General features: G+C 48.7%; 3 protein-coding genes across 6 annotated transcripts in view; all 3 read right to left on the reverse strand.

The window, feature by feature from the left end:
- The window catches only part of LOC149347763 (uncharacterized), a 220,076-nt gene that overhangs the window by 108,640 nt on the left and 84,394 nt on the right, over window positions 1-27,042 (reverse strand). The window lies entirely within an intron of this gene.
- Window positions 11,764-12,999, reverse strand: LOC149347767 (uncharacterized). The gene is made up of 2 exons (XM_089585675.1): window positions 12,589-12,999; window positions 11,764-12,222 (listed from the first exon to the last, which is right to left on the reverse strand). The coding sequence occupies exons 1-2, from the start codon at window positions 12,991-12,993 to the stop codon at window positions 12,133-12,135; spliced, it is 495 nt and encodes a 164-aa protein (XP_089441801.1). The 5' UTR covers window positions 12,994-12,999; the 3' UTR covers window positions 11,764-12,132.
- On the reverse strand, window positions 18,223-20,466 carry LOC149347768 (uncharacterized). The gene has a single exon (XM_089585676.1). It carries the CDS (start codon window positions 20,464-20,466, stop codon window positions 18,223-18,225), a length of 2,244 nt encoding a protein of 747 aa, XP_089441802.1.

Genomic DNA, 27,042 nt, shown 5'->3' on the forward strand with positions numbered 1-27,042 from the left:
TTTCCTCAAAAAGCGTTGCGTTCAAAGGGCAAGGCGTCGCGCCGAACGGGAGGTGGCGTTCCTCCCTGCCTGTACGGTGCGGTTCGGGTGTCTTTACCCTTTCAGCACTTTAGAGAACCAAAGTGCCCCTATCAGGGCTTAGGAGGTAATGAGGCCGCTGACGTGGCTGCCCGAGCGCTTATTCACCGGGCTCCTCATCCAAGCTCTTCTGGCTCGGAGTCTAACCAGCCACTGCTGCGATTCATGGAAATAATAACGCATTATAGCGACACCCACTGCCTTTTCCCGGCCCCTGCAAAGGGGCTGAGTAAGACGGAGGAGCGAACTGTGATATCTTCCACACGATGTGGGAATGTACTCAAAATCCCCACCTCCCCCCTTCCCCTACCCCTTCCAGAGAGGCATGGGAGACTGCCCTCCTCAACTGCTCCTCGCTTGAGTCCCAAAGGGCTCTAGTGAAACGGGCGAGAGACGGGGCATTGTCATGCGGTGTCCCGGACTAGGGACACCGACCACGTAGCGGGGCCACTCTGTGGCTCCCAAACTATATTTCAGCAATGAAAAGTTTTCACCACCACCACCTGAATTTTCACGGGTGTCCACCAAGATATGCGAGGCAGTTACAGCGTAATTTCCTTTCCTCAAATACAATTTTCAGTTTCATTACGGCCCCTCTTTCTCTTTCTTCTTTCACTTCCACTTCCTCTCTTCCTGTACGGTGCAGTTCGGGTGTCCACCGAGATGACAGAGAATTTCCTTTCCTGAAAAAGCGTTGCGTTCAAAGGGCAAGGCATCGCGGCGAACGGGTGGTGGCGTTACTCCCTTCCTGTACGGTGCAGTTCGGGTGTCCACCGAGATGACTGAGAATTACGGCGCCATTTACTTTCCTCAAAAAGCGTTGCGTTCAAAGGGCAAGGCATCGCGCCGAACGGGTGGTGGCGTTCCGTGGACTGCCTGGCAGCGTTAGAACACGCTGTTGCGTTCCACTCCTAAAGGAGAAGCTTAAACGTCATTAATTAACCGTTAATTAGTGTATAGTCAATAATCAGTAATTGGTCACTAATTAGTAATTTGTCATTACTTCGTCATCAGTTATGTGTGACGTCATCCAGTGGTAACGTCACCAGTGTCACATAGGCAAAACGGTGCGGAAAACGCTTTCGCCTATACGCACTTTAGACAGCCAAAGTGCCCCTGAATTTTTTAAGAAGGGACAGGAGATATGTTTGGATCAGCCCTAAGGTACCGATTCTTACTAACACTAGGTGGAGATCCCTAGTATGCGACCCCAGGGCGGTAGCCGCCTCCCGGGTGTACCCGACTAAGGCTTCTTGGGCCTGTATGTCGTGGCCGTAGTGGGCGGGTGTCCGGAATAATTTCGACCACCTTTGGATCTTTAACGTGCATTAACAGCGCACTGCACATGAGCGCCTGTTGCATTCCGCCTTCATCGAAACGCAGCCGCCGCGAACCCTGCAACTCCGGCTCAGTAATCGAGCGCGCTCAGCCGCCGGAGTGCCTCATTGGTTATGGCGCTGGGCTTCTGTCCCGAAAGACACGGATTGGATCCCAGCAGCGGCGGTCGAATTTCGATGGAGATCAAATTCTAGAGGACCGTGTACTGCGCGATTTCATTCCACGCTTAATAACCCCAGACGGTAGAAATTTCCAGAGCCCCTCACTACGGCGTCCCTCATAGCCTGATTCGCTTTGCGAGGTAAAATCCTGCCATAAACGATACCTCAAAAGCGCGGCATGGGGACACGGGAGGGCTAAAAAAATGGCTGAGGCTTAGCTTAGGTTAAGCCTAGTCAGATGCGAAGCATATTGTCGCCGAGTTGCATATCGAGCACGCCGCTTGACTAGACGTTCTTCACGCTCTTCATCAATCTCTGTAGCACGCCGCAAGTTTTGCTTCTGATTCCAACGAGCAGCCCTGTCTCCAGGAGGCATCTCTATCCCGTGTACGCCTAGCAGAGGCAGGCGCACCCCCTTGTATACCGCCGCTCCAGCATCACGTGTTCATTACAGCGCACCTAGCGGCAGAAGCAGGAAACACATTGGTCGCGACGCCTCGCGCGACGGCGCGAGCTGAGGCCCCGTTTCTCCTATGTCGTCACGTCACGCATCACGTGGTCCTCCTTGGTCGCGACGCCTCGCGTGACGGCGCGAGCTGGGCCCCCGTTTCTCATGTGCTGTGACGTCATGCACCATGTGATCATCCTTGGTCACAACGCCTCGCGCGACAGCGCGAGTTGGGCCCCCGTTTTTCATATGCTGTGACGTCACGCATCACGTGGTATGACATGGAGGTCACGAAAGGTCAATGGTAACGACACCGCCGCGCTCGAGGAGCTGGGTTGGGCTATTTTAGTATGCTTCGCATAAAAAGGCAATCAAAGGTTCGCAGGAGCGAAGGATTGCGGATTAATTTCGACCGCCCGCTGTTCTTTGACGCACACTGGTATCGCCCAGCAGACTGGCTTCATATGCGTTTCGCCTCTATAGGCACGATGCCATGGACACGTGGTATGTAGTATGTACGACGTACTACAGTGAGTAACAGGGGTGGTTATTGTTGTTGTGACTGGGAGAAGGATGAAAAGGAAATTGTATGAGCCTTCCTACTGGCTCGAGCCAAGCCACCACCGCTGCCACGTGCAGATAGAGGAGAATTAAAATAGCAGAGGAAAGAGAAAAAGGAAAGAAAAGACGCGCGTCGCAGCAACAACTGCGTCCGCCGGAGCGGACGCTGCTGAAAAAACAGATAAGCGGCCGAACCCGCGCTCGCCGAAGCGAGGAAAGATACTACAATCGAGTAACAGGGGAGAAATCAACTGCGGTTTAACTACTGTTTAATCCAGGGTGTCGAACCGACATTTTTTCGGGTTCGGTTCGGGTTCGGGTTCACGCCTTTCGGGTTCAGTTCCGGGTTCGGCTCCAGAGAGCCATTCCGTTCCCGTTTCGAACCGGTTCAAACGGGTTCAAACGGGTGCAGGACAAAAAAATTAGAGACGCAGATGGGCTTCAGTCAAATTTGCTATGCGTTTTCTTTTTTCTTGCACATCGATATACAAAATAAAAAAAAAATGCAGATTTGTTCACGAGAACATAAAGCTGACGCTAGTTGGTAAGGGTTCCCAAGCAGCGCAGGTAATCGGCCCAGTATTGGAAATGGATGGTTTCACTATGGTCCATTGTATAGGGCCGGCCCTTGCCAATACATTTCCAATATTGGGCCAGTTATCTGCGCTGCTTGGGTTCATGCTTAAGGAGCGCAGTAAGCAGGACAAAAGGAAGACGGGAGACGACACAGACGCTGACTAACGACTGTTTATTACATTCGCGGAAAAGTATATGAAGGCGCAGGACACAGTGAACCATCCAAAAAACAGAAGAGCAAAGATTAAAACTAAAAAACCATACTGCCCATGCACATCATAGTCGAGTCATGACATCTTTCTCAACGAAATTCGAAGATTATATTGCATAGTAGACGGTACTCGTCTATCTCCTGGACCCCACACAGTTGCCAAGAAAGCCTGACTCCGTATCTACGAAATTGATGGATGGTGAAGCTACACGTTCATCTGCTTCCTTCCTGATCATAAAGGCCTCCACAATTTCGTACGAATTCGATGAGGATGATTAAACCGGAGTATTGTCTTTCTAAGTGGGGAAGCAATGGGGATTTGTTCGAACATCATAGTTGGGTGAAAAAATTAACGGAGTCGTAAAACTTGGCTTTGCATTGCAGCGAGTGCAACGACTGCTTCCCCCAGTAGATAAGACAAGTGTCCTGTTTAATAACCCTGTTTGCTGTTGTAGCGAGTTGGTCGAGGCCAATGGGATCAGGAAGGAAGCAGATGAGTGTGTTGCTTCACCATCTATCAGTTTGGTAGATAAGGAGTCAGGCTTTCTTGGGATTGTGTGAGGTCCAGGAGATAGAGGAGTGCCGTCGACTATGGAAGATACTCCTCGAATTTCGTTGAAAAAGACGTCACGACTCGACTGTGATGCGCATGCGCAGTATAATTTTTAAGTTTTAACCTTTGTTCTGTTTTTTTTTTGGGGTTGTTCCCTGTGTCCTGCGTCTTTATATACTGTTCCCAGAATAACAACGAGTTTTTAGTCAGCGCTCGTGTCGTCTCCCGTCTTCCTTTTGTCGTGTTTACTGCGTTACTTCAGCATGAAAAAATAGTTTAATGCGAGATGTTCTCACTCTACCCATTTTATTTATTGTCCGCAGTAAAAAGACCAATTTACGGGAAGAGCCGCAAAATGAAGTGAACTCTAAATTAATGAAAATCGGCTATGTATATAGGCTATAATCCACATTATGAGGTGTAAGACGAAAAGCCGATGGATTTTACATCTACAAGACCCTCCTGCTTGAGCAGTCTGGGAGACCCCGTAGCGCGAGTAATAGGTCTCCCTTGAAGTTTCAGTCAGTTGGGACTTTCTCGTACGCAGTGTACTCACGGGGCCCCAAAATTGCCGCCGCACGCGCCCTCTACGTTCCCGCGCACTACTGAGAAACGAAACTGTCATGTATCGGCATATATACATACAGACCTTTCCGTCACCCCGAAACCGACTTGCTAGTCCCCCCCTCCTTTACTACATGGTAAGAAAATGTTCGAGAATCCCTCCACCGCCCAACCCCCACCCAACGAGAGCCGCGTGGGAGCACTGGCTCTTCCTAACGTCCAGAACAACTTACCAAACATATTTTAATTAAATCACCTATTACATATCGTCTTTGTGACTCACGTTATATATCCCGAGCCCCTATAGCTCAATATCTTCAAAAACTCAGCTAATCGTGGCTTCTCACTATAGTAAAGTAAGAAATTTGTTTGTGACAGAATGTTTGGGACCTTTCCTGGGGCGCTATCTAAGGCAACCTTTGTGTCGACAGAATTTTTTGCGCCCTTGATAGAGTGATAAAGAGTGGTTAATCTGGCGTGCACCATTTGTGCACCAACTTGTTTCAAGCATTTATTTTCAAAACTACAAACAACCCCTTTCTGGCAGCTATGCTTAATAGGTGACTAAGTGCTCGCCTGTCTTTTCTGGACATGCTCGTGAGTGCTGATTCATTCGGTTTTCTCACTCTTCGCTTTTACTTACCTGTACGGCCTCTCCACAAGCCAGATGACAAATGTTGCGATCGGTCATTACTTCCTCTACCCATACATCTACAGCCTCACCTAGACTTTCTGGATGCTAGTGTATTAAATCAAAGTCAGTGGATGTACAGTGGAGCCCACTTTAATGGCCACAGATATAACGAATGCTCGCTTATTACGAGCGGGTGTAGTGCTACCGTGAAAATATGCGTAAGGGCGACGGAAATTCGTCGCAGATACAGCGAACAATTCTGGCCACACCACTCGGTTATAGCGAACGAGGTGGCGTGTTGAACTACCCCGAAGTTGTAGAGGTCGTTCTTCTGCTAAGCACGCAGATGAAATAGCGCCTCTCAACCTTAGCCGCCGCGGTGGCTCAGTGGTTATGGTGTTCGACTGCTGACCCGAAAGACGCGGGTTTGATCCCGGCCGCGGCGCTTGAATTTCTATAGGGGCGAAATTATAGAGGCCCGTGTACTGTGCGATGCCAGTGCACGTTAAAGAACCCCAGATGGTCGAAATTTCCGGCGCCCTTCAATACGGCGTCTCTCATAGCCTCAACCTTCACGACACCGCCCCTCAAAAAACATGTCAACCCAGAAATGGAATTAAAAGGCGGCACTGCTGTGCGCAGCGCTAACCGGAAAGTCCGGCGTTCGGTAACACTGTAAACGCTAAAGTAAACACGGTAATGATATGCTATAATTCTCTATTGCAGTAGTAAGTAACCGCCGACCAAACGCGCGTCGATGGCCAACGAGGGCAATCATTGACTACGCGTTCGCCGGCTCGGCAAAGCATCCCGAGTAGAAGAAGCACGGTGCGCGTGAGTAAGGGGCATCGTCAAAAGCGAAGCTACTGGCCATGGTCACGGATCAACTAACAGCAGCGATTAGATAATCCTGAAATCCTTGCTTGCCCTCCAGTCACGTTGTATGCATAGCCTGCCCAGTCGTCTCCATTTTTTGCGCCGCTACCACGTGCAGGCATTGTCATATAACGGACAGTACAACAGATGCATTCAGCGCCACAAGCGCTGCGCTACTTCGTCGCTGCATCAGCCCAGGAACGACAGAAGAAGCTTGAAAACACACGTGACCAGATGCTTGCATATTTCTTGCAACGATTCGTTGATCCATAGCCGACCGGATGTTTCCTCGGATAACTACGTTCCTGCGGACCACAAAATCGCAGAAGCACCTGCTCTGACGGAGACGTTGAACACCAAGTGCGAGCTCTCCCTACTGCCAGGAATCTCATTTAGGTGGCCGACCTGCCACCAGTTGCCATGCGCACTTCATCTATGATTAGTTATACCCCGTTCCTGAATTTGATAGGCGGCAGCAAGGTGTCGACGAGGATTAAATGACCGCCCTAGATAGCCTGGAAAGAGCCGCGACAGGCTCTGCTTTGCACAAGTATCCACGCATAACGCAGCTTTATAAGAAATAATTGCCACTTTTAGCGGTCTTAGTATTTTTGGCTGTTGTTCGAAGAATCCACTTGCTATGAACATCAGCTATAACGAATGGAACCCGCGTGACCGTCAGATTCGTTATAAGTGGTCTCGACTGTAGTTTCAATCGGCCACAAAAACCTCTTTAACCCTTCAGACATGTACCTTACATGTTAGGACGTACCTTCGCGCCAAAGGGGCGTTTGTGCCATGGTCAGTGCATTTCTACCTGTGCGAGCAACGAGAAACAATTTCAGCAATAAAATGATATTTTTGTCGTGATGCTCTATTCTTTTGGGACATACTGAAGCAGTCTCTTAAAAAACCCATTGACATCATACATTTTACTATAAAATTTATGTCTGCGATGAAAAACTCCGGCATTCCGTGCGAACTCTTCGCGTTCATAGGACGCAGAACCGCCGTGTTCCACGAGGTCACTATTAAGACAACAGTGCACTTTAACGTAGCTGCGCCTGTTCAACCTCCTGACTGGTTCCCCTTTCATGACGTGTGCACCGTCTGGAATTTTCATGTGCGGGCGGAGGCTGGGAATTATGGTGGCATGAGGCCTTATGCCTAGATCGCTGAATTCGACGATCGAGGTCAAGTAAGGCATGAGAAGGGTCATAGAGGTTCCAAATATTCCGTGCAACAACCATAAAAAGAAGCCTAGAAGATAGCCGAGTAGCCTAAAGCATCCGTAAACAGAGTTTTCTGTTGCGCCGCCATTAGTACGAATCCCGCTCGGAGTCAGAGGTTAGACTATGCATACTGTTTTGGTTGTTCTTTTTACTGCATTAGCAGTATAGCCTGCTTTCCCAAAAATAACCGCGATGCGTGCGTGCAGCCTCCATCCTTGATGCACACTCCGGTGAGCGCACATCAGGGCATTCACTGGTAAAAATTCATCTTCAAAAACTTTCATCCATATCCCCACCCCCAATCACCCACCTGTACCCGTTAAAGCCGAGGTAGATTGTTGCGAAGGCTCAACGTATTCAGTCGCCTAAGCGTTCTACGAAAAAAACGCTAACCATCATAAGCCTGCCATGTCAGACACTGAGAACGGGAAGTATGACTGCGAGAAGTAGATATAAGTCGCCAGACAGAGAATTCAAGATCGATCAGCGCGAGAACAGCGGATGGAGCCGCGCGCTGGCGACTGGCAGCAATTTTTTCTTAGAAGCAGAACGATTTCAGTGAATCGGCATAACGGAATCACTCCATCGCAGTAGCATCTCTCTGGGCGTAATCACTATCATGCCAGCGAGCGCATGTATTTCCGCTTTGCCCTTTTCTGTAATCGGTATTTAATTTTTTTCTTATTAGTACATCTCCACCGTTGACAAGAACCCACCTTTCGTTGTTTATTTCTATTGCGCGCAAACAGGAATATGCGGATTCTAAACAAAAAAGAAGCTGCACTAATTTATACATCCTTCTTTTGGTAATACTAGTAGTAACATCGCGGGTTTAACGCATCGAGTAGACATTGGGGCTATATGACAGACGGTGTAGTGGAGGTCTTCAGATTAACAGAGACCAGCTCGGGATTTCCGACGTGCGACAGAGCACGCTAGTTTTTGTATTTTTGGAATCAGCAGCCGAGCTGCACAGCCATTCAGGCATTTTTTTTCTTTATTGCCCTACAGGCCCAACGTGAGGGGTTTTATTTAGAACTTGCTGTCTAAGACAATGAGCGCCCACAAAAGTGAATGTTGCACTACCCACTGCGGTTGCTCAGTGGTTAGCGCACTCGATTACTTATTCGGTGTACCCGGGTTCGAACTCGGCCCGGCGGCCACGTTTCGATGGAGACGAAACGCAAAAGGCACCGTGTGCTGCGCGATGTCAGTGCACGTTAAAGGGCAACTGCGCCACTTTTCGAGAATTTCGCAATACTCAGGGATTCAAATCTATATAGGCTTTAAGTAAAGCATGCTAAGTTTTTTGCACTACCATTAAAAATAGAGATGTAATCGACGATTAAATTTTGCACTTCTCCTCAAAGCAACAGAGGAGTGCGGGGAATTTCAGTGTGATGTTTGGAAGGTATGATTTCAAATTACTGCTGCCGTCAGCCACGCCCTGCCGTGTCTCGTTGGACGCTGCCAAACAACGTTCGGCGGGCTTTGACTTCGGTGGCGTTGGTTTTTTCCTTCAAAGCAGGCGTTTATGCGTTGGAAATGTACGGATACTTTCGATGACGTCATCATGCGTCCCCCACTTATCGTTGTGCGCAGCGGAGAAGCTAGAAGGCCATCGCAATTTTAATTGATGATTACGTCACCGTTTCAAAGGCTAGGCCAAAAGGACTTGGCATACTTTACCTGGAAGTTTCACACATTCCACCCTTTTAAGCTAGTCAATGTCTACAACCTATGCAGTTGCCCGTTAAGGATCCCCAGCTGGTCGAAGTTATTCCGGAGCCCACCCTTACTGCGCCTGTTTCTGTTCTTTCACTCTCACCTTCCTCCCTCTCTTACGGCGCGGTTCAAGTGTCCATAAAGACGTGAGACAGTCTGCGCCATTTCCTTTCCTCAAAAACCACCATCGCAACAATGTTGGGTCCTCGCGCTAATATTTCGTCTATTTGTGGGAAATGACGCAAAGAAAAGGAAGGCATTCTCAATCGGTACTAAAATTAGTATGACGCCATAAATATTATGGCGCCATAGATATTAGTGTACATGGATCACCGAGTGGTATTCTCCTACTTCCACTAAATAATTTAGAAAATAATTTGTCCTCCCATGCTGTTTCGGTTTCATCAACGGAATGATGGCTGTGACGTGAGTACAACATTAGGTTACGTGGGCCACGGGAAAACTAATACAAACGCTAACACGTTGTTTTGACTAACTGTAGCACTTAAATCAGCCGACTCCAACACCTATAATTACAACGAACTACGTATCAGCAGTTTTATTGCCGTTTTATAGCACCTCACGCGGCCTAATTTCCACTACACGTCACAGCCATACTTCCGTTGGTGAAACCAAAACAGGGTCAAGAAGAAATTCAAATATAAATTATTTATTATGTGTTGGTGAATACCACGGGGTGCTCCATGTATACACCAACGTCTAACGCATCGTTTGAAAGAAGAAAGCACGCAACCAAAACTTCTTTAACTTGCACTGACATGACATAGTACACGGGCCCCAGCATTTCGCCTGGATCTAAATGCAACCGCCGTGGCCGGTGTAGAACCCGCATCTTTAGTTAACAGGCGAACACCATAGCCACTGCAGCGGCGAAGCTTGTTGTTCCAATGAAATGCATGTCCATAAGTGCTTTCTCCATTCTAGAGTCCTTTCGTGTTATATACTCTTGACTATTGTGAGCATTGCTTTATTCAAGTCTTGGGCAGTTTGTACCATTAAGGCATAGCCATACGAATGATGTTTCGCATTTGTCACTGTGCTTTATATATGTGATACATACATTTGAAGCATTTTTCTACATTGTATGCTTTGTGCAGCAACAGCATTTAAAGCACTTGAGATGAGGCACAACGCTAATGCAGCCCGTGCTTTCACATGCTTCTGATGTACGTTGTAGTAGTAAGGCCTCTATACTTTATGCCATCCCATTGATGTGTTTTAGTTGCTGACATACTCTTTTATGCTCAATTTTCCTTCTAGTACTATGAAATCTGAATAGTGTTGCTTACCTCTTTTTATTCTCTACTTTGTACCAAGCATAAAATGCGTTGAGCTCCCACTGGCAAAGTCGGGTGCATATTGTCTGCAAATCACACGAAAAACGAGGCCGAACCTATCTGAAAACCACACTTCTCCATCAGAGTGATAGCTAGTACTGGTAGCTGTAGTCTGATGTACACACTGTACGAGGCGAAGCGCTTCCATCAGAGTGATAGTTAGTACTGGTAGCTGTAGTCTGATGTACACACTGTACGAGGCGAAGTGCTTGTAAGAAGTCTGTTTATATTCACTGAAAGAGTTTTCCTTGGAGGTGTAGAGGTAGCGTACCCAGCTATTGCGTTAAAAGTGGCTTGTGGCAGAGGATGCTCAAACTGTGAGAGCAGCCAGGATGACCATGCCTACTGCCTAGCTCAAGGAGAAGCAGGTGGAGACTGGCATTCAAATAAAATTAAAAATGATATCGCATCATGGACACTCAATAACTTTGGTGCTCTCATTTTCATGTGGTTTGTGGACTTTGTATGTCCAGATTCTTTTCCTTTGTGACCCACTGGCCTGCAGATCAGAAGTGATTTAAGGGATCATGTATTACTGCATACAGGTCATTCATAGAAAGGTGGTAGGTTGTGCTGGCAGGCTACGTATAGGTACTTTTAACGCGAAGGCTTTTCTAAGCTCATGGAGCGAAAATCTGCGCGGGATCTGTGCCCTGATGAGTCACTCGATAAGAAAAAAAATCCTAAAATCTTGTGGACGGCGAGATTCTAACCACCATCCTTCAGTTCCATAGCTGAGTATGCCAACCATTACGCTACGCCGGCTTCCTGCTAACGCCTATGCAGTTCTCCTTGTCTAGAGTAAAGACCCTGGAGAGCGTTGCGCGAAAAGCTTTCGCCTCATCGCACTTTAAATCACCAAAGTGCCCTCTCGAAATTTTTTGTTCGAAAGGATCGCAGTAGTAAGCGGCATGTTTTGTATGTAATGGTAAGAAAAAGAGTCTTCTGTTAACATGTCGGGCTGTAGTTCATACTCATTTATTGACTATTTTATATTTATATTTCTGGCACTGCTACATTTGTAATGATGTCCTTCGTGATGTATGGATGTTTTTTTCATTACTTGCTTGTTTTGTTTTGCTGCTTGCATATTTTGCATACTTTAACAATACTTCTCTGTATCATGTTATTCAGAGCAATTGAATAAGGAGATAAAACTTGTAGCTGTAGCATGTATATTCACTAGTAACACATTCCAAGCATTCACTGACTTTTGTTAAGTCTTTACGTGCCACTGTGTCTGCGTACAACATGTGGAAGCATTTGAGTAAAAAAAAAGTTGTCCAGCTTTGTCTTCATGCATACCCACTGTGCTTCATCAAAACGGATGCGCTCTATGACAGTCCATTTCTCTGAACCGACAACAAAGTCTGCCCACTGGCATTCTGTGAGAGCCATTTGCCCAACTACTTGAGCATAATATTCGTGGTCGCTCTTGAGACTTGGCTCATCATTTTCCGCAAAAGTTATGCAGAACACTGCTGGCCTAGCTTGATCTGACTCGATGTCCTTTAGAGAGAATGAACACTTGACCTCTAGGATTCCATATGTCAGCTCTTCTGGGTCGTACACAAGCCTGTCGGGGCTGGCGCCTAGCTATGGAGATGTTGGGTGTACCACCAATCCGCAGTGCTGAAGAGTGATTTGATGGCCAAGGCGCCTCATAGTAGCACAGTATCTGGCTGAGGCAGCACTTTCGTTTCTCCGGCCGTACTGAATTGCACGGACACGGGACAAGTCCTTTGGGTCAATAAGGTTCCGCAGGCCCTTGTCGGTCCACTGGTCCCTCTTCAGTACCCCGCCGAAGCAGGATGCAGTCAATCTGTTGAGCCGGCCCTCCTTCCAGCAGGAGCTTGTGCCTGTTGCCTTGAATTCCGCTCAAGTTGTCTGGCATCTTCGGGAGACACCTGGATTTCCTGCAGGAAATAGAACAAAGTGTGAACCAGCAACTTCTCGCAGCTTGCTGTTGGGTGCCTCATTTTTGTTGTTGGTCTCGACTCAGGTAGAAATAAGTTCTGTGATCTCTTTCCTTTTAATAGGGTTAAGTCTCGCCGTGCTCCATGATGTACTCTTCTTCATGCATCATTGAAGTCTGCTGTTTTTACAGATGCATCTACCTTATGTTCAACTGTACAAAGAACTCTATAGCTACTATAGCAGGCAGCGGTGTGCATGCTTGCACAATTTCGGACAACCATATTACAGGGTTGCAGTTCGCAATACTGCACAAAGAGGAAAACTAATTTGAGGTACTAGACCTAAGTTACACTTACCTTCAGTATACTCCATTCATCTTCACTGAATGTGTTGGGAAAAGTATGTTGCACAGCTCCGTCAAATAGAAATAGCTCTGGAACTGGTGCAAATGCTCCACTTCCCACTGGAATATTTGTCCAAGTCTTCAAACCTGCAGGCAGCTTTGATTGCTGGTAGGACAGTGGTGAACCAGAAGGCACCATTCCCAGTTTTGTGTCACTGAAATGCCCCTTTGCAGCAGACAGGACAGCAGCGAATTCACTGATTCCAAGTTGATGGAGACGTTCGCCTAGCTTGTGAAAACTGTCCAGCTGTTGCTGCTCCTCCAGCTTCTTTGCTTGAGCATCATACACCTTTGCTGGTGTTGGCAGAAGTGTGCCGCCTTCAATAGGGCACCTCCAATCAATGTCCAGCACGCTCATGGGTCTGATGTTGTGCTGTCGAGGGCGCCTCCATTGCTCAGGGAGCTAAGTGCAAGCTACCTCTGGTGGTGCTTCTTTAAATCCTTTTTTCTTTAGGAAAATCATGAGCCGCACAGCAGCAAGAATGTGGCTACATGATCCACTTGTTCCAGCAGCGCACGCGCATGTCGCATCAGTGATTCAACCACTGTTTAAAAATGCCAAAAGGACCTTGTACGGCCGGCCCATCTTTTTCTGGCTTCGAAAGCAAGTAGCCCTTGCATAGATGATGCCGAGTCTGTGAACGAAACAGAAATAAAAGTTTTTAAGTACACAGAATGATTTCACTTATTCGTTGTACAGCAGCACTTCAATTTTCTCATGCAAATTCATGCAAATTTTGGCTCAACTACAGCTTAGCAGTAGTCCTACTGAGGTATAACCGGTCTGTCTACTGTAAGTATGCAAAAGAGAGGAAAGAGGCCATGTAAGCTATCGAGAAGCAATGCATTGCTTTCACATTTAAGACAAGGCATGTCTCAATCAATGTACAGGGTACCACACGAAAACGTGTTGTTTATCACTATGTAATTTGTGTAGCAGACACAAATTTCATATGTAGAAGATAGCGCCAACGTTTCTGTGCCGAAAGATTACATGGTGAAGTGGGGTGTATGAGTAATCATTCCAAGCCATCCATTAATACATAAAAAAAATTGGAGGATGCTCAAGCTTCGCGACAGCATGTTGCAGCGTTGCCAAGGAGTCCATGGAACAGAACGCCATCGCCTGTTCCGCGCAATGCCTTTCCGGCAGGAAAGGAAATGATGCCTGTCTCTCATATCTCGGTGGACACCCGAACCTTTCCCGCAGTAAAGGAAACAAAACAATGCCTGTCTCTCATATCTCGGTGGACACCAGAACCGCGCCGTAAGGGTAGGAAAATGAAATGATGATGATGAAAACGTTTATTAAAGCCGCAATGCCGTAGTTGAAGGGAAGGCTGATCGGGTCCCTACTCCGGGACGCCGTTGGTGAAAGCCGCTGCCCGTGCTCTGGCGACGAGGGCTCGTTGTTCCTCGAGGTCCGAGCTGGACAGGGCCGCCTCCCAGCCCTCCCGCGTTGGCTGATTTATGATCTCAATGCTGTCATTTTTCTGACAAGCCCATAACATGTGGTACAAGTTTGCCTTCTGGCCACAAAATTTGCACTGTGCCGAAAAGGACTCAGACTCAATGGCGTGAAGCGTAGCTGGGTTATTGAAATACAGAGTTTGTAGCCTGCGAAGGTGACATTCCTCTGATTTACTGAGACCCTTAGCGGGCCTCGGGAGTGTCTGCCTTTCAAGGCGCAAATGTTGCAATATTTCTGAATATGTCGTTAGCGGAGAGGGGGAGCCAGAATCAGGAAGGGAGGACGTAGAAGGATGCCGGGGAAGAAAAGCTCGGGCCGAAGCGTGTGCGCGCTAGTTTCCTTCAACTCCCTGGTGACCTGGTACCCATATTAATTCCTTCCGTTCAGATGAAGTCCTATATTGACTAAGAATTTTGCAGGCTAGCGGCGTGATTCTGCCACGCATATAGTTTCTGAAATGAAAATTGGTCTTAAGAAAACGAAATGACGCCTGTCTCTCATATCCTCATATCTGGGAGGACACCCGAAAGGAATATTCCCGACGCGCTGTGCGGACTACTACTACGAGGCGGTGCCAACTACAACGAGGCCGACGGCTTTTCAACCGAACGAGCTGCATCCGCTGTCGCGTAATATTGAAAGCAACACGTCATGGGCAGTGGCCAAGACGCGAGAATGTCGCGCCGGGATCGTGTGTAGCTATGAGCACGGTGCGCAACTAGCCATGAGACTACGCAAGCCCTGCGCCACGGAGCCCTCTGCTCGCAAGAACTGTACAGCCAACATTTGCAGTCGCATGTTCTGTGCTGCTCAGGAGTAAGCAGTATGTTTTTGTTGGCTTTTTTTTTACTCTTCTTGTACGATATCGCTGATTGTCCCCGCTCGCGAGCAGCGCACGCTTGAGTAAAAACGTTCGCGCAAGTGGCCTCTGGCTAGGAGCAGTATTTACAAGGAATCCTAGAAATCAAGCATACGCACCTTGAGTCGCAGGCATTGGTAGATACCGATGAAGGGAGCGTATACGCTTCGACAGCAAATATGTAGGACTTATTCTGCTGCTGACTCGACGGCCCTGCCGACACACACAAGTCTGCTAATGCACTGTCTGACAAATGCGGTTCCACACCTCGTGGTCAGAGTTCGGAAAACGCCGATGTTCCGCCATGTCAACGCCGCACGTTGCGCAAAAAACTTCTGCACACAAAGACTCTGCGGCTGCTTTGGGCGCACGGAGCATGTATACAGTGTCAGCAGTGCTCCGTGATTCTCGACGTAACCAAGATAGCGGCCGAAATTTTGCACCCAGTGTTGGCCGACATAAAAGTAATTTTGCATATCACCTATTGCCTCCTTTCTGCCACAACTTCATCAGCGCTAACGCATGGAGCCTACATCTACATCTCAGCACCGCCACGTACCCGAAAACGCTATTGAGGCATCTCGTTAACCAATACACGCGTCTCGCCCAGACCGTGTCCGGTCGCCGCCTCTTGGACCGGTTACATATCAGACATGATCACCATACCATGGAACGGGTTCGAGTGCCAGAACTGTGGAGAAGCGCCCTCTACGTTCGACCCCTTCCGACTAAGATGAACAAGGAGGACCATAATGGCCGGCGCCAGGCGCGGGCGAATGCCCTGCACCGCCACTATGGCTCAAAGAAACACGTCTTCTACGTCGACATTGCAGGCCCCTACCGCTCCAGGGGGGAATGGTACACGGCTGCAGTCATACACGAGGGAAAACAGGTGTACGGCCTCTCGTTCAGAGCGCCCAACTCAACGCATGCGGAGGAGGTGGCGATCGCCCTCGCAGCCTCCCATCCCGACTCTAAATTCATACTCACAGACTCTCGCGGAGCCTGTCGTAACTTTGAGTTCGGTTGGATCACTCCACTCACTCACCAAATTTTACACCGCAGTACTCGCGACGGCGATCCAACTCATCGCTCATCATATGGGTCCCCGGCCACCAAGGCATGCCAGGTAACGAAGCCGCCCATGAGGCAGCCCGCGCACTCACTCACCGGGCACCAGGCGTCCCTTGGGAGGAGCTTAACCCAGATCACAGCCCTCTCCTTTCTTTTAAAGAAATTACTGAGCACTATCGTGCCGAACACCGGCGATACCCAGTTCCTATGAAAGGACTGGGTAAAGCTGGCGAACGAATTCTCCTCAGGCTCTTTACAAACACCCTGCTGTGCCCGGCGGTTCTCAAGCACTTTAATCCTTCTTTTGACGGCCGCTGCTCATTCTGTGGCGAGGTGGCCGACACCTTCCACATGGTTTGGGCATGCAGAAAAAATCCTTCTCTCCCCCCAATCACCCCTTCCACTACCCGAGAGGACTGGGAGGCGGCCCTACTCAGCTGCCAGGAACTATCGAACTAGCAGGCTCTGGTTCGGCGGACTTGTGTAGCGGTCTCGACCAATGGGATCCCGGAATGAGGGACTCCGACTAGTATTGTAAGGGGTGAGACCCACTAGGGGCCTCTCCCCGAACACCTCTCTGTACATTACTAAATAAATGCTTTTCTCCTCCTCCTCCAGTGACCCCGGGAGCCACTTTGAGCCATTCCTTTCCTCAAAAGTCATCCGAGTCTTGAACGTTGTAAACGCCAAACGCCCATAACACAATGAACGCCGATGGCCTATGGCTTCTGTGCCGCCTTTCTGCCCTAACCACACATCTCACTACCACCACGTAGCTCAAAGAAGCGACTGAAGTGACCACCCTCCCAGTGGGCCAGTTTTGCCAGTTATTCTTTCCTTTCGAAGCTCCCGTTATTGGTTTCGGCGCCGTTTTGGAGCGGCTGAAGGTCAAAGATTCGGTGAAACGCACAACATGGCGCAGTAAAGCTTTTTCTTTAACAATCTTCCGACAATTACGTTACTTCCTCATGCGAAATTTGTGCGCAGCACATCAGCTGTTTCAGCGTTTTGATATATTGAGGCAATTCGAGCGAGACATGTGTGTACAATTACAGATAACTTGTTATTTTTCACACATATTCATTCCTCAGGAAACGCTCCACTAATAGTTCTTGACGGTCATGAAGGAAGCTTCGTGGTAGGAAAAATAGATAAAGATATGCTCTACTTGCAGCACCAATGCTTGGTTCTCAAACAAGAAGTCTATGCAAGTATTTAGCGAGGTTGTCACAGCCGTGGGAGGAGTTACGATCGAGAGGAACGGGATGCTTTGCAACATGAGTACTAAGGGACTCCTGTTTGTCTTCTTATCTACATTTAAGTCCCCACCCACCCTGCCACCCTGGCAGGTGGCCCTAGTTGACCGCGAAAGTTCGCTCACCACTGTCAGCGCTAACGCATACAGCCCATAACTTTCTCTCATCACCCCACGTAAGCGCTATTCAGGCGTCCACTGTCCCAGTAGCCAGTTATATGCAGTCCCTTTCCTTAAAATGAACGGAGCGTAAAAAACGAACGCAGAAGGCCTATGGCTTCAGCGCCGCGTTTCTGGCACAACGTTGTCAACGCCAACGCATGAAGCGCACATCTGTCACTAACACCACGTAGCTCAAAGCAGGATTGAGATGTCCACTATTCCAAGAGGGCAGTTATGCTCCTTCTGCCTGGTTCAGATGTCCACCGAGATGTTTGAGATAGTGCGCCATTTCCTTTCCTCAAAAAGAGAGAGAGAGAAAAAACTTTATTTACACAGGAATTCGGGGCACGCCCCAGGGTCCCCGCACGACCCCACTGCACTCAAGTGTTTATGTTCCTGAGGTCCAAACACTGGCAGCACGGCCGGTGGCGATGGTCTGCACGGCCGGGTCCTCCGAGCGCAGCAGGGTCTCCCAGTCCTCCCATGTCTTGAGGTTCTCTAGGTCCCGCGGGGGAAGGTCCGCCGGGCAGAGGGAAAGGATGTGGAGAGAAGAAGTGAAGGGTTCTGGGCATAAGGCCCATGCGGAAGTGGGAAAGGATGGATGATAGTGGGCTAGGTTAAGGGGTGAGAGGAGAGTGTGTGTCTGTAGTCTGCGCCAGAGTGTTGCGTGTTTGTTACCTAGGGAGGGGTGGTGGTGGTGAAAACTTTTTAATAAACAACAGGAGAGTTCGCAGACCAAAAATGGCCCTTTAAATAGGTGGAGTCCTTAGTCCGGGACCCCGCTGGACGAGGCCGCTACTCGCGCCCTTTGGACTAGAGCCCTTTGAGACTCCAGCCCCGAGCAGTTGAGCAGGGCTGCCTCCCATGCCTCTCGGGAAGGGGAAGGATTGGGGGGAAGGGAAGGATTCTTTTGGCAGGCCCAAACCATGTGGAAGGTATCAAATACTTCCCCACAGTGAGGGCAGCGCCCATCAATTTTGGGGTCGAAATGTTTCACTGTTGCAGGACACAACAGAGTGTTGGTCTGCAAGCGCCTCAGAGTTCGCTCATCAGCTTTACTCAGGCCCTTAGCAGGGACCGGGAAAAGCCGATGGCGTTCGCAATAGTCGTCCAGAATTTCTCTGAACCGCAGAAGCGGTTGCACAATCTCCGAGCCGGAAGAGCCTGGATGAGGTGCCCGGTAGGTAAGCGCTCGGACAGCCGCGTCCGCAGCCTCATTACCTCTAACGCCCTGATGGCGCGGAGTCCAAAATATGCGTTTGGGCGAAGGGACCGATTCCCTCACTGCGCACTTTAATATACTGTAGGCTAAAGGTGAAATCTCGCCAGCCAGGTAGTGTTGACAGGCTCGACGCGAATCTGTCACGATTACCTTCGAATTCAAATCCGAGGCGGCAAGCGCAATGGCTACTTCCTCGGCCTGTGCTGAATTTCGAGCTCGAAAGGAGAGCCCGTTAACGCATTGATCCTGGTGAACTACTGCGGCCGTGTAGAATCCTTTGGGCGACGGCCCTGCCACGTCAACGTAGTATACACCCCGTTTGGATCCGTGTTGGTGTTCGAGGGCCCGAGCGCGCGCCTCTCGTCTGCCTTCGTGTGTATGTATGTCCATGTTGCGCGGGAGTGGAGGGACCCAAAGCTTTTGACGCCATAAGTCCGGAATCCGACACGTCTCCTCTGGAGTGCACTCGTGTTGGATGTGCAAGCGGCCTAGCAGGCGGCGCCCTGATGACGTCTGCGAGAGTCGCGTATGTTGGTTCACGAGGTGGGCCTCCCGTAACTTCTGGTAGGAGTTGATCACCCCCAACGCCGACAACTTAGCATGGGAGGTGGCCACTGGGAGGCCCAGTGCTCCCTTTGTAGCCTTTCTAACGATGGTGTCGATTCTTATTTCTTGTTGTTTCGTAGTCCGAAGGTAGGGAGCGGAGTAGAGGATCCTGCTGGTCATGAAGGCATGGGCGAGCTGAAGCGCGTCCCTGCCTCGCAACCCACCGCGCTTGTTAGAAACGCGATGGATCATGCGTCCGATCTGTTCGCCTACACGCTTGAGTTTGGCAATAGTGGATTCCGGGCTGAGCCTGTTATGGATGAACAGACCTAGTATGCGGCGCTCCCCGACCTCTTTGATAGGACCTCCCGTCAGAAAGATTTGCAACCTCGTGTTGTCTTTAGGATCGGATTTGATGTGCAGAAGTTCCGATTTTGCGGAAGTACATTGGAGACCACAGCCGATAGCGTAGCTATCGGTTATGGTGGCGGCCCCCTGAAGGCGGTCATTCATTTCTCCAAGGCTCCCTTCGGTAGTCCAAATTGTTATGTCGTCCGCGTATAGTGCGTGATGAAAGCCTTCCACGCGGGCCAATTGGTGGGGAAGTTGCCGCATAGCAATGTTGAAAAAAAGTGGCGACAAGACCGCCCCTTGCGATGTACCCCGTGTACCCATCGTGTATGGTCGGTATTCGTCATCCTCAATCTTGAGGAAGGCCTGACGCTTCGAGAGAAAGTCTCTTACATATGTGAATGCCTTGCGCCTACAATCGGTGGTACTCAAGTTAGCCAAGATGCTGCTATGACGAACGTTGTCAAAGGCCCCCTTAAGATCGAAGGCAAGGATGGCCTTGTCGTTGTTTCGCATGGCAGTGGGTCGTATTATGTAGCGGTGTAACTGGAGGAGGACGTCCTGCGCAGACATATGCGGTCGGAACCCAAACATAGTGTCTGCAAAGAGGCCCTCGGTCTCTGTGTGTGGAGAGAGGCGATCCCTAACCATCATCTCCATCAGCTTGCCCACACAAGAGGTTAGTGAGATGGGCCTCAGGTTGTCGGTATTCACTGGCTTGCCTGTCTTAGGGATGAAAGTGACCAAGGAGGTCTTCCATTCGGGAGGGAGTGGACGCCCGTCCCAAATCTGGTTAATGTACACTTGCAGGTGGAGGTAGGCCAAATCTGGGAGGTTGGCCAACAGATTGACTGTTATGCGATCCTGACCAGGAGCTGTACCTCGCCGCATTTTAGCTAAAGCCGCCTTAAAGTCGTGTAACGCAAAAGGGGCATCAATGTCGGGATTCGGCTTTCCCGCGTACCCGTACTCGGGCCCAACTGGGTCCTCTATGCGGCAGAGATATCTGTCGCACAGGGTGTCCGCGAGTTGAGCCGTCGTACCTTGGTACCCGTGTAAAGCCCGCCGGAGCTCCTAATTGTACATGCAAGGCAATGACGATCGGCGCGCAACTCCTCCTAGCCTGACCCGACGCTTCTACTGCGGGCACCGTAGAGTCAGCGGGGAAGATAACTGGTTTCTTTTCACATTCTTCCACTGAAATAGAAGGAACGAACCAGGCACATGTTTCTTCTTCTTTCATTCCCACCTATAGTCTTCTCTTTAGGCGTGGTTCGGGCGTGCACCGAGGTGGGACAGTTACTGGGTCACTTTCTTTCCTGAAAACCAACACCAAAAAACCTAAACCAACCCACGTGACAGCTTCGTCGCACTATAGGTGTACGCGTCGACTGCCACCGCCTTGAATGCGTAATTAAGCGAAATGAGCGGACACTTCGGGAGCGAATGTCTCGGAACATCAAGAAATGAGTGCAACTGAATGTTTCCAATATAAACATTCCAGTTAGCCGCTGTGGCTAAAGTCAACTTGGTGCCTGATGGTGATATCTGATTTTCTGTCCTAGCCGCACAACCAATGTGCATAGATGATTTACGCGTAGCGTTCAGCCATAATTCTATGAAATTTGTGCAGTTTAATTTTGATCACCAAGTTAGCTGCTTTAGCGGCGCCTTTCGGCGTTTACGCCTAGCTCAAGCGCCACCAAAGGAAGCAAGGGAAATGACATACCTTTGAGTGAAAACGGATACCTCGTCCTCTGGCTGGACCGTAGGCGCTGCTGGAAACTAGCGTGGCAGTCATGTCTAACCGATGCGCTGGTGATTTACACAACTTTTTCTCCCTCCAGTACACAACCGGTTCCACATGACCACAGAAAGGCACGCAGGTCAGCGACGCATCTGGTTTGCCCCGCTCGTCAAAATCCAACTGTTCAGTTTGGATTTCGCCACCCTTTTTCTGAATGAGGTAACTGACGCCAAGCTTCCACCTCGTATGCTCCTGCCAGCCCCTTTGGAAAAGAGCTTGAACCAACTGCGGCTTAGGCGGGAGATGGCAACCCAGGAAGCTCGTGTTAACGGTGCCTTAGAGGTCACCCCTTAACGGGGGTCACACTGAGGTACAATCGCCCACTATCTACAAATCATTGGCAATAGAGTTGCGTCTTTCTCGCGCCAGATGTGGTCATGTCATTACGCACTTGACTTGGCGTTCGCTTAACGAGGCGACGACGCCCTCGGATGCAGTTCGCTATGGTTGAGAGCATGGATGACACGGATGACAGCGTGGCTGAAACGCCTGCGAGGCGTATCATGCGCCTTACCAAGCGTAGGCAAGTGTAGTGGAGCTTTCGCGCTGTCTAACTGGCAATAGTTGAACCACTGCCAGTTTTTTTTCGCCGGACGTATCTGGATACTATATACTACCCTATAGACCACCTCTCCTAGTCTTCATTCAATATGATAGCCTCTTATATAACCACCTCCTTTATTTCATAAAGTGCTAAAATGAGTGCCCATTATAAAAGTGTAACAGGGAAAAAACTACACAATGAAAAAATAAAGGTGCACTGCGGCCAGCCCTCCGAAAATTATCGACTTAGAAAGAAGCCTTTCTCTAGAAACTGATATTATGGGGAATCTTTCTCTGAACAGAGATCGTAAAACAATTTTACGCGACCTCAAATTGGTGCTTAGCATAGGTGTGTGTTTATACAGAACCGACTTCTAGGTGGCCAGGGGGGTTTGAACAGCACTTTAGCGGCAGTTTGTTGTTCTGCATCGAACCCTAAATCCAACCTCTCTGTAGCCGCTTTAGTTCCCAATCGGCGCCCACGCCGCTTTATTTTTTTTTCCTGGCATTAGTCCACGAAAAAAAGGTTCCAGCATAAGTGAGTCGAAATCAAACACATATAGCAACTTCGCTAGGAAAAAGGCCTCACGTACTTGAAGCGTGTTGGGAAAATGTCTTCTGCAAGACTATGCTATACACACCAGCAATTGCGAGTGTAAGCAGAGCCTCAGTTTGCGGTTATTTATGTATGTTACCTAAAGGCAGAACCAAAATGCAAACACGACAAATATGTACTGAAGCCGATAGTAATTTGACTTTGATGGCGCAGTGTTCGGTTCGACAAAAAGCTCCGCCAGCAGCACGTTTCGTTTCACTCGAAGTCAGGTCACCAGCAGCCCACGTAATCGGCCCAGTGATGGAAATGGATGGACTCCTTGCGGTCCTTTATTAGACCGGCGGTTGCCAATACGTGGCCAACACTGGGCCGATTATCTGTGCTGCTAAGAATCAAACGCTCAATTTCTCAAGTATTTCACTCCAGTGAAGCGCGCCCCAGGGGCAAGCATGTTTGATAACTTTTAGCAAGTATAAAGTCACTTCAGTGCGCAGCCGGTCGAGCTTCGAATCCGAATGCGTACAAAGGAATCTGCTCGTTTTTTTCACACTTGAAACAGCGCCATGTTTAGTGCTTACCAAATACCCAGGGTCAGAATACGCCGAGGCATGAAAAACAAACGGCAACCATTGCAGCCGTCAAGTATCGCACGCCTCCGTGACTACGTCTTCCAGCATCAGGTAGCGCCTCAAAGCGAGCCAGCAGTGTCCGTTAAGGTCTCCAAGGTGTGCGCACCCGTCTGGCGGAGCGTGGCACACGACGCTGAAACGAACAACGCCGGCCATTCGCATGAAGGCGTGCATGTCTTCGAAGGTCCTGACAGCAGCCTTGACCGCAGCCGCCGCTTCCTCCACGGACATGGACACCACGTCGGCGAACTCTTCCAGCAACGCTCGATGGCGACTGATCCGCTCCAGAGCTGCGGCAGTGAGCCTGCGGGCGAGACACTTGGCTTGAGGCGCGATGACGGATGGTCTTATCATATCCGCCTCAAGATATTGCCACCTGTTGTCCTTGGCCGCTGCCTTTCACTCTCTCTGAAGTTTTAGTTCACGCAACGGAGCAAAAAACTGTTCTAGTTTTCATGGAAACCTAATCGAGCGTAGCGTTAATTCAGGCAGTGAAAGGACGGTGTCTTTAATAAACTGGAAGCAGTTAAAAAAAGCTTCCTCAGAACTGTCAAAGCACTTAATTTTCGTTTCTAAATAGAGCGACGTAAAGGCAACTGGTGGGTAGTACATTACCACAAGATCACGTGATACTTCTTTACAGCGGCGCAGCCTGCTCAGTTTTTCAGACGTGATATTGAGGATTGGCCGTCTGTTTTTCATCCGTTTTGCGAATGATTTCAGCGGGCATTGGGTGCGTTAATTACTCGCGGTGTCAGCCTGTTGCTTGAATCTCGGTTAATTAGCTAAATGAGAGTTCGCCATCCTCCAGGACAATGCAGATGCTCCTATGTGTGAACAGGTAGCCAACGCAATGCCTCTATGTCGTCCGTCGTAATCCATGCTCAACGAGTCATCCTTGCTGTCATATCTCCGACAAGCTTTTTGCCAGTGTACCGTGCAGCTCTTACATATAATTCTATATGTACTACCGCGAATATGCATCGAATTCGTCTGGACGTTGCCTTTACTAAATTCTATCTTCATAAAATTGGTGTATCAAGTAGCCCTCTGTGCCCGACATGTGGTGTGCGCGAAGATATTCAACACTTGACATGCCACTGGCAAATCTTTAATACTCATCGCAAGACACTGTTAGGTGCTTTAGGATTTCGGCAGGACGACCCCGTGCACCTGGGACATGGCCTTGGACCCTGGACTGATGCGACTTCAGCTAAGCGAGGGACAAAAGCTTTCTTAGTTTTTCTAAGGGACACGGGTTTAGTGGACATACTTTGATAGTCATCTAAGGGACACGGTTTTAGTGGACATACTTTGATAATCATTGTGTGTATTAGAGTGCGTGAGTGTTGAGTATGTTTGATGTCACTTTTTTTCTCTTTCTCTCTCTCTTTCACCCTCTTCTTTCATCCTCATCTGGAGTAGCATGCCAGGCCCATAACCAGGCAGACCTCTCCATTATCCATTAAAGTCTCTCTCTCTCTCCCTCGAATATGTGCCGAGTTTGTCTTCAGGCAGGAGGTTGAAGTACTATCGCGGGCAAAAGTAATAGACCTATTCTCCAAGTTTCGAGCCGAGCCACTCTGCGTGGCGGCGCCCCCTGACAAAGCACATCTGGTGTCGAGACCAGAGTGGTCGGTCCTTCTCGAAACCAGAAGTGCCTTATCAAGTGGAGCCCCCACGCAAAGTGGCACGGGTCGGAACTCGGAGTTGGGGTCTGTTACCTTCGACCACGATAGTACCTAGGCGCGTTATTGGAAGCACTGTCAGAACGCCTACGTCATGCCCTGTCTTCGTTGTTCCAGGAGCTGGTGCATAGTTTACTGTCGACCGGATGTGGACGATTGATTGCTGTGGTCGAAATTTTTCAATTTTGAATTTATTCTGCTGCGGCTGGTAATCCCCGAAATTTGGTTGAAATGAACTGCAATAAAAGAATGGCCTATTCGCACCTAGGCCACGGCTGCGCCAGCATGGTGGTCTCCTAAAATTTGTAGTATTCGGCGTTAAACAAATATGGCGCCAGCACACTTCACTGTGCACAATAGAAATGCATTCTTCTACTGTGAAGTGAAAGTGCTGCATTAAAGTGCTGTGTCCTGCTTAAAACCGATAAGAGTAAATTATTACAAATCAAGTACATGGCCGTAACGATATCATTTTGTGTACATAGAGAGTGTTTCATTTGGGACTTCCGAGACCAGGCTTTTTGAGTTTAAAGAGCGCTCTTTACGGCAAAGCATTGTCGACAATGTACTTCACCATAATACAGCTAAGACATGCTAACTAGCAGGCTAGATAAGCAATAAAGAATAGCTGAATTTTTAGCTAATACTGTTTGGCTCCTTAATTATTGAAAGGCATGTAGCCTACGTTAAGTAATATTAGAGAGTTTTAGTATAGCGTATGAGCGCTTACGTACGCTATACGCAAGCATTTAGCGGGAGGGTACTGTGGAAGCCGCAGGAGCACTTTTAGTTTACCGTACAACAACTATGACAACAACCCGAACGCAACGATAGCTAAGGCCGCAGTGGCGCCATCTGGTGTTATAATGTAAAAACATTTTGTGTGGTATTTTTCACGCTTAGCCAAGGCATTGGCCAAGCTGATCCAAGTCGTATCACGTAGATAGCCGGTTGCATGGCGACCCCGATGAGTCGCGCACTGCGCAGTCGAGGCAGGGCCTAGCTTTTTTTTACTTTTTTTTTTAGGTAACCGAACCGAGCAAGGTTTTTTAAGAACGTCATGGTACATACTAGCATTCTTTCGGACCCCTACTGCCCTACAGTCGAAACGGCTACTTTTGGCAAGCTATGACTACCTTGGCATAAAAATCCAAATCAAGCCAATCCACAGTCGGCGGTGTTTTGTTAGTGTTAGGAACGGCGGAATCGTTACACAGAATCCACAATAGGGCAAGTTTATCACTCATTCGTTCTGCTGTTGGCGAGAGGAAGCAAAGCGATTATCACACGTTCCATTTAAGGGCAATGAATACGCCTAAAAACCCAATAACATGACATTTTCTCTTCGAAGCGGGCGACGTGGGCGCCGCCATGTTGACAACGCTATTTTTCCTGGCGTACGCAAGAGCACGTACGCTAAATTCGAAAAATAGCGTACGTAACGCGAACGTACGTAAGACATCGGTTTGAAATAGCGTTTGGCGCATGCACAGTGCGACTGACGCTATTTTATAGCGTACGCTATGCTTTTGCGTATGTCTACGTACGCTATACTTAAGCTCTCTATTCATATCGGTTATTTAGAACTTCTAAAACGCTATTTACGCTCAGCACTGAATTGTCCAACAAATTTTGGCTATTTCGATGGTCTATGAGCACTGGAGAGGTTACATTGCCTGCAACCAAATATGACGCTAGCTCACTGCACTGCAGACAAAATGCATCCTGACGGAATTGAGAGTGCTGTATTAATGTGCTTTGTCCTGCTGTGAGAAAATTAGGAAATTACTAGAAATTACGTGCAAGGCAGCAATGATAACAATTTGTGTGCATGCATGTGTGTTACAAATTATTCAATACAGTTTTTTCCTTCAAAAGGTACAAGTGTTAAGACAATGTGGTTCACCCAGCTGCATCCTACAGCCAGATAAATATTATGTACCTGACAACGCTCGATATTAAACGATGAATTAACTTAATTTAATTGATCAACCAAGCTTATCATACTGCGAAATTGGGGCCCGGCACGATTGAAGGTAAGCTGAGTTTCAAAATTTTCTTGATATGAATTTTGGTTCCAAATATCAAACTTCAAGAATCCAGACTTTAAAGCTCATTGAGTGGGCTTCAAAGCATTAACTATTTTTTAAATTGTGTTCGCTCACATTTCAGATGCAGCAAATAGAAAATCTGCTGTATTTTATGTAGTAAAAACGGTTAAAGTGATTTCCGCGGCAAGACTAC

The sequence above is a fragment of the Amblyomma mixtum genome, chromosome 4, assembly GCF_055824585.1.
Source record: "Amblyomma mixtum isolate Tamu chromosome 4, ASM5582458v1, whole genome shotgun sequence".
NCBI lineage: Eukaryota > Metazoa > Arthropoda > Arachnida > Ixodida > Ixodidae > Amblyomma > Amblyomma mixtum.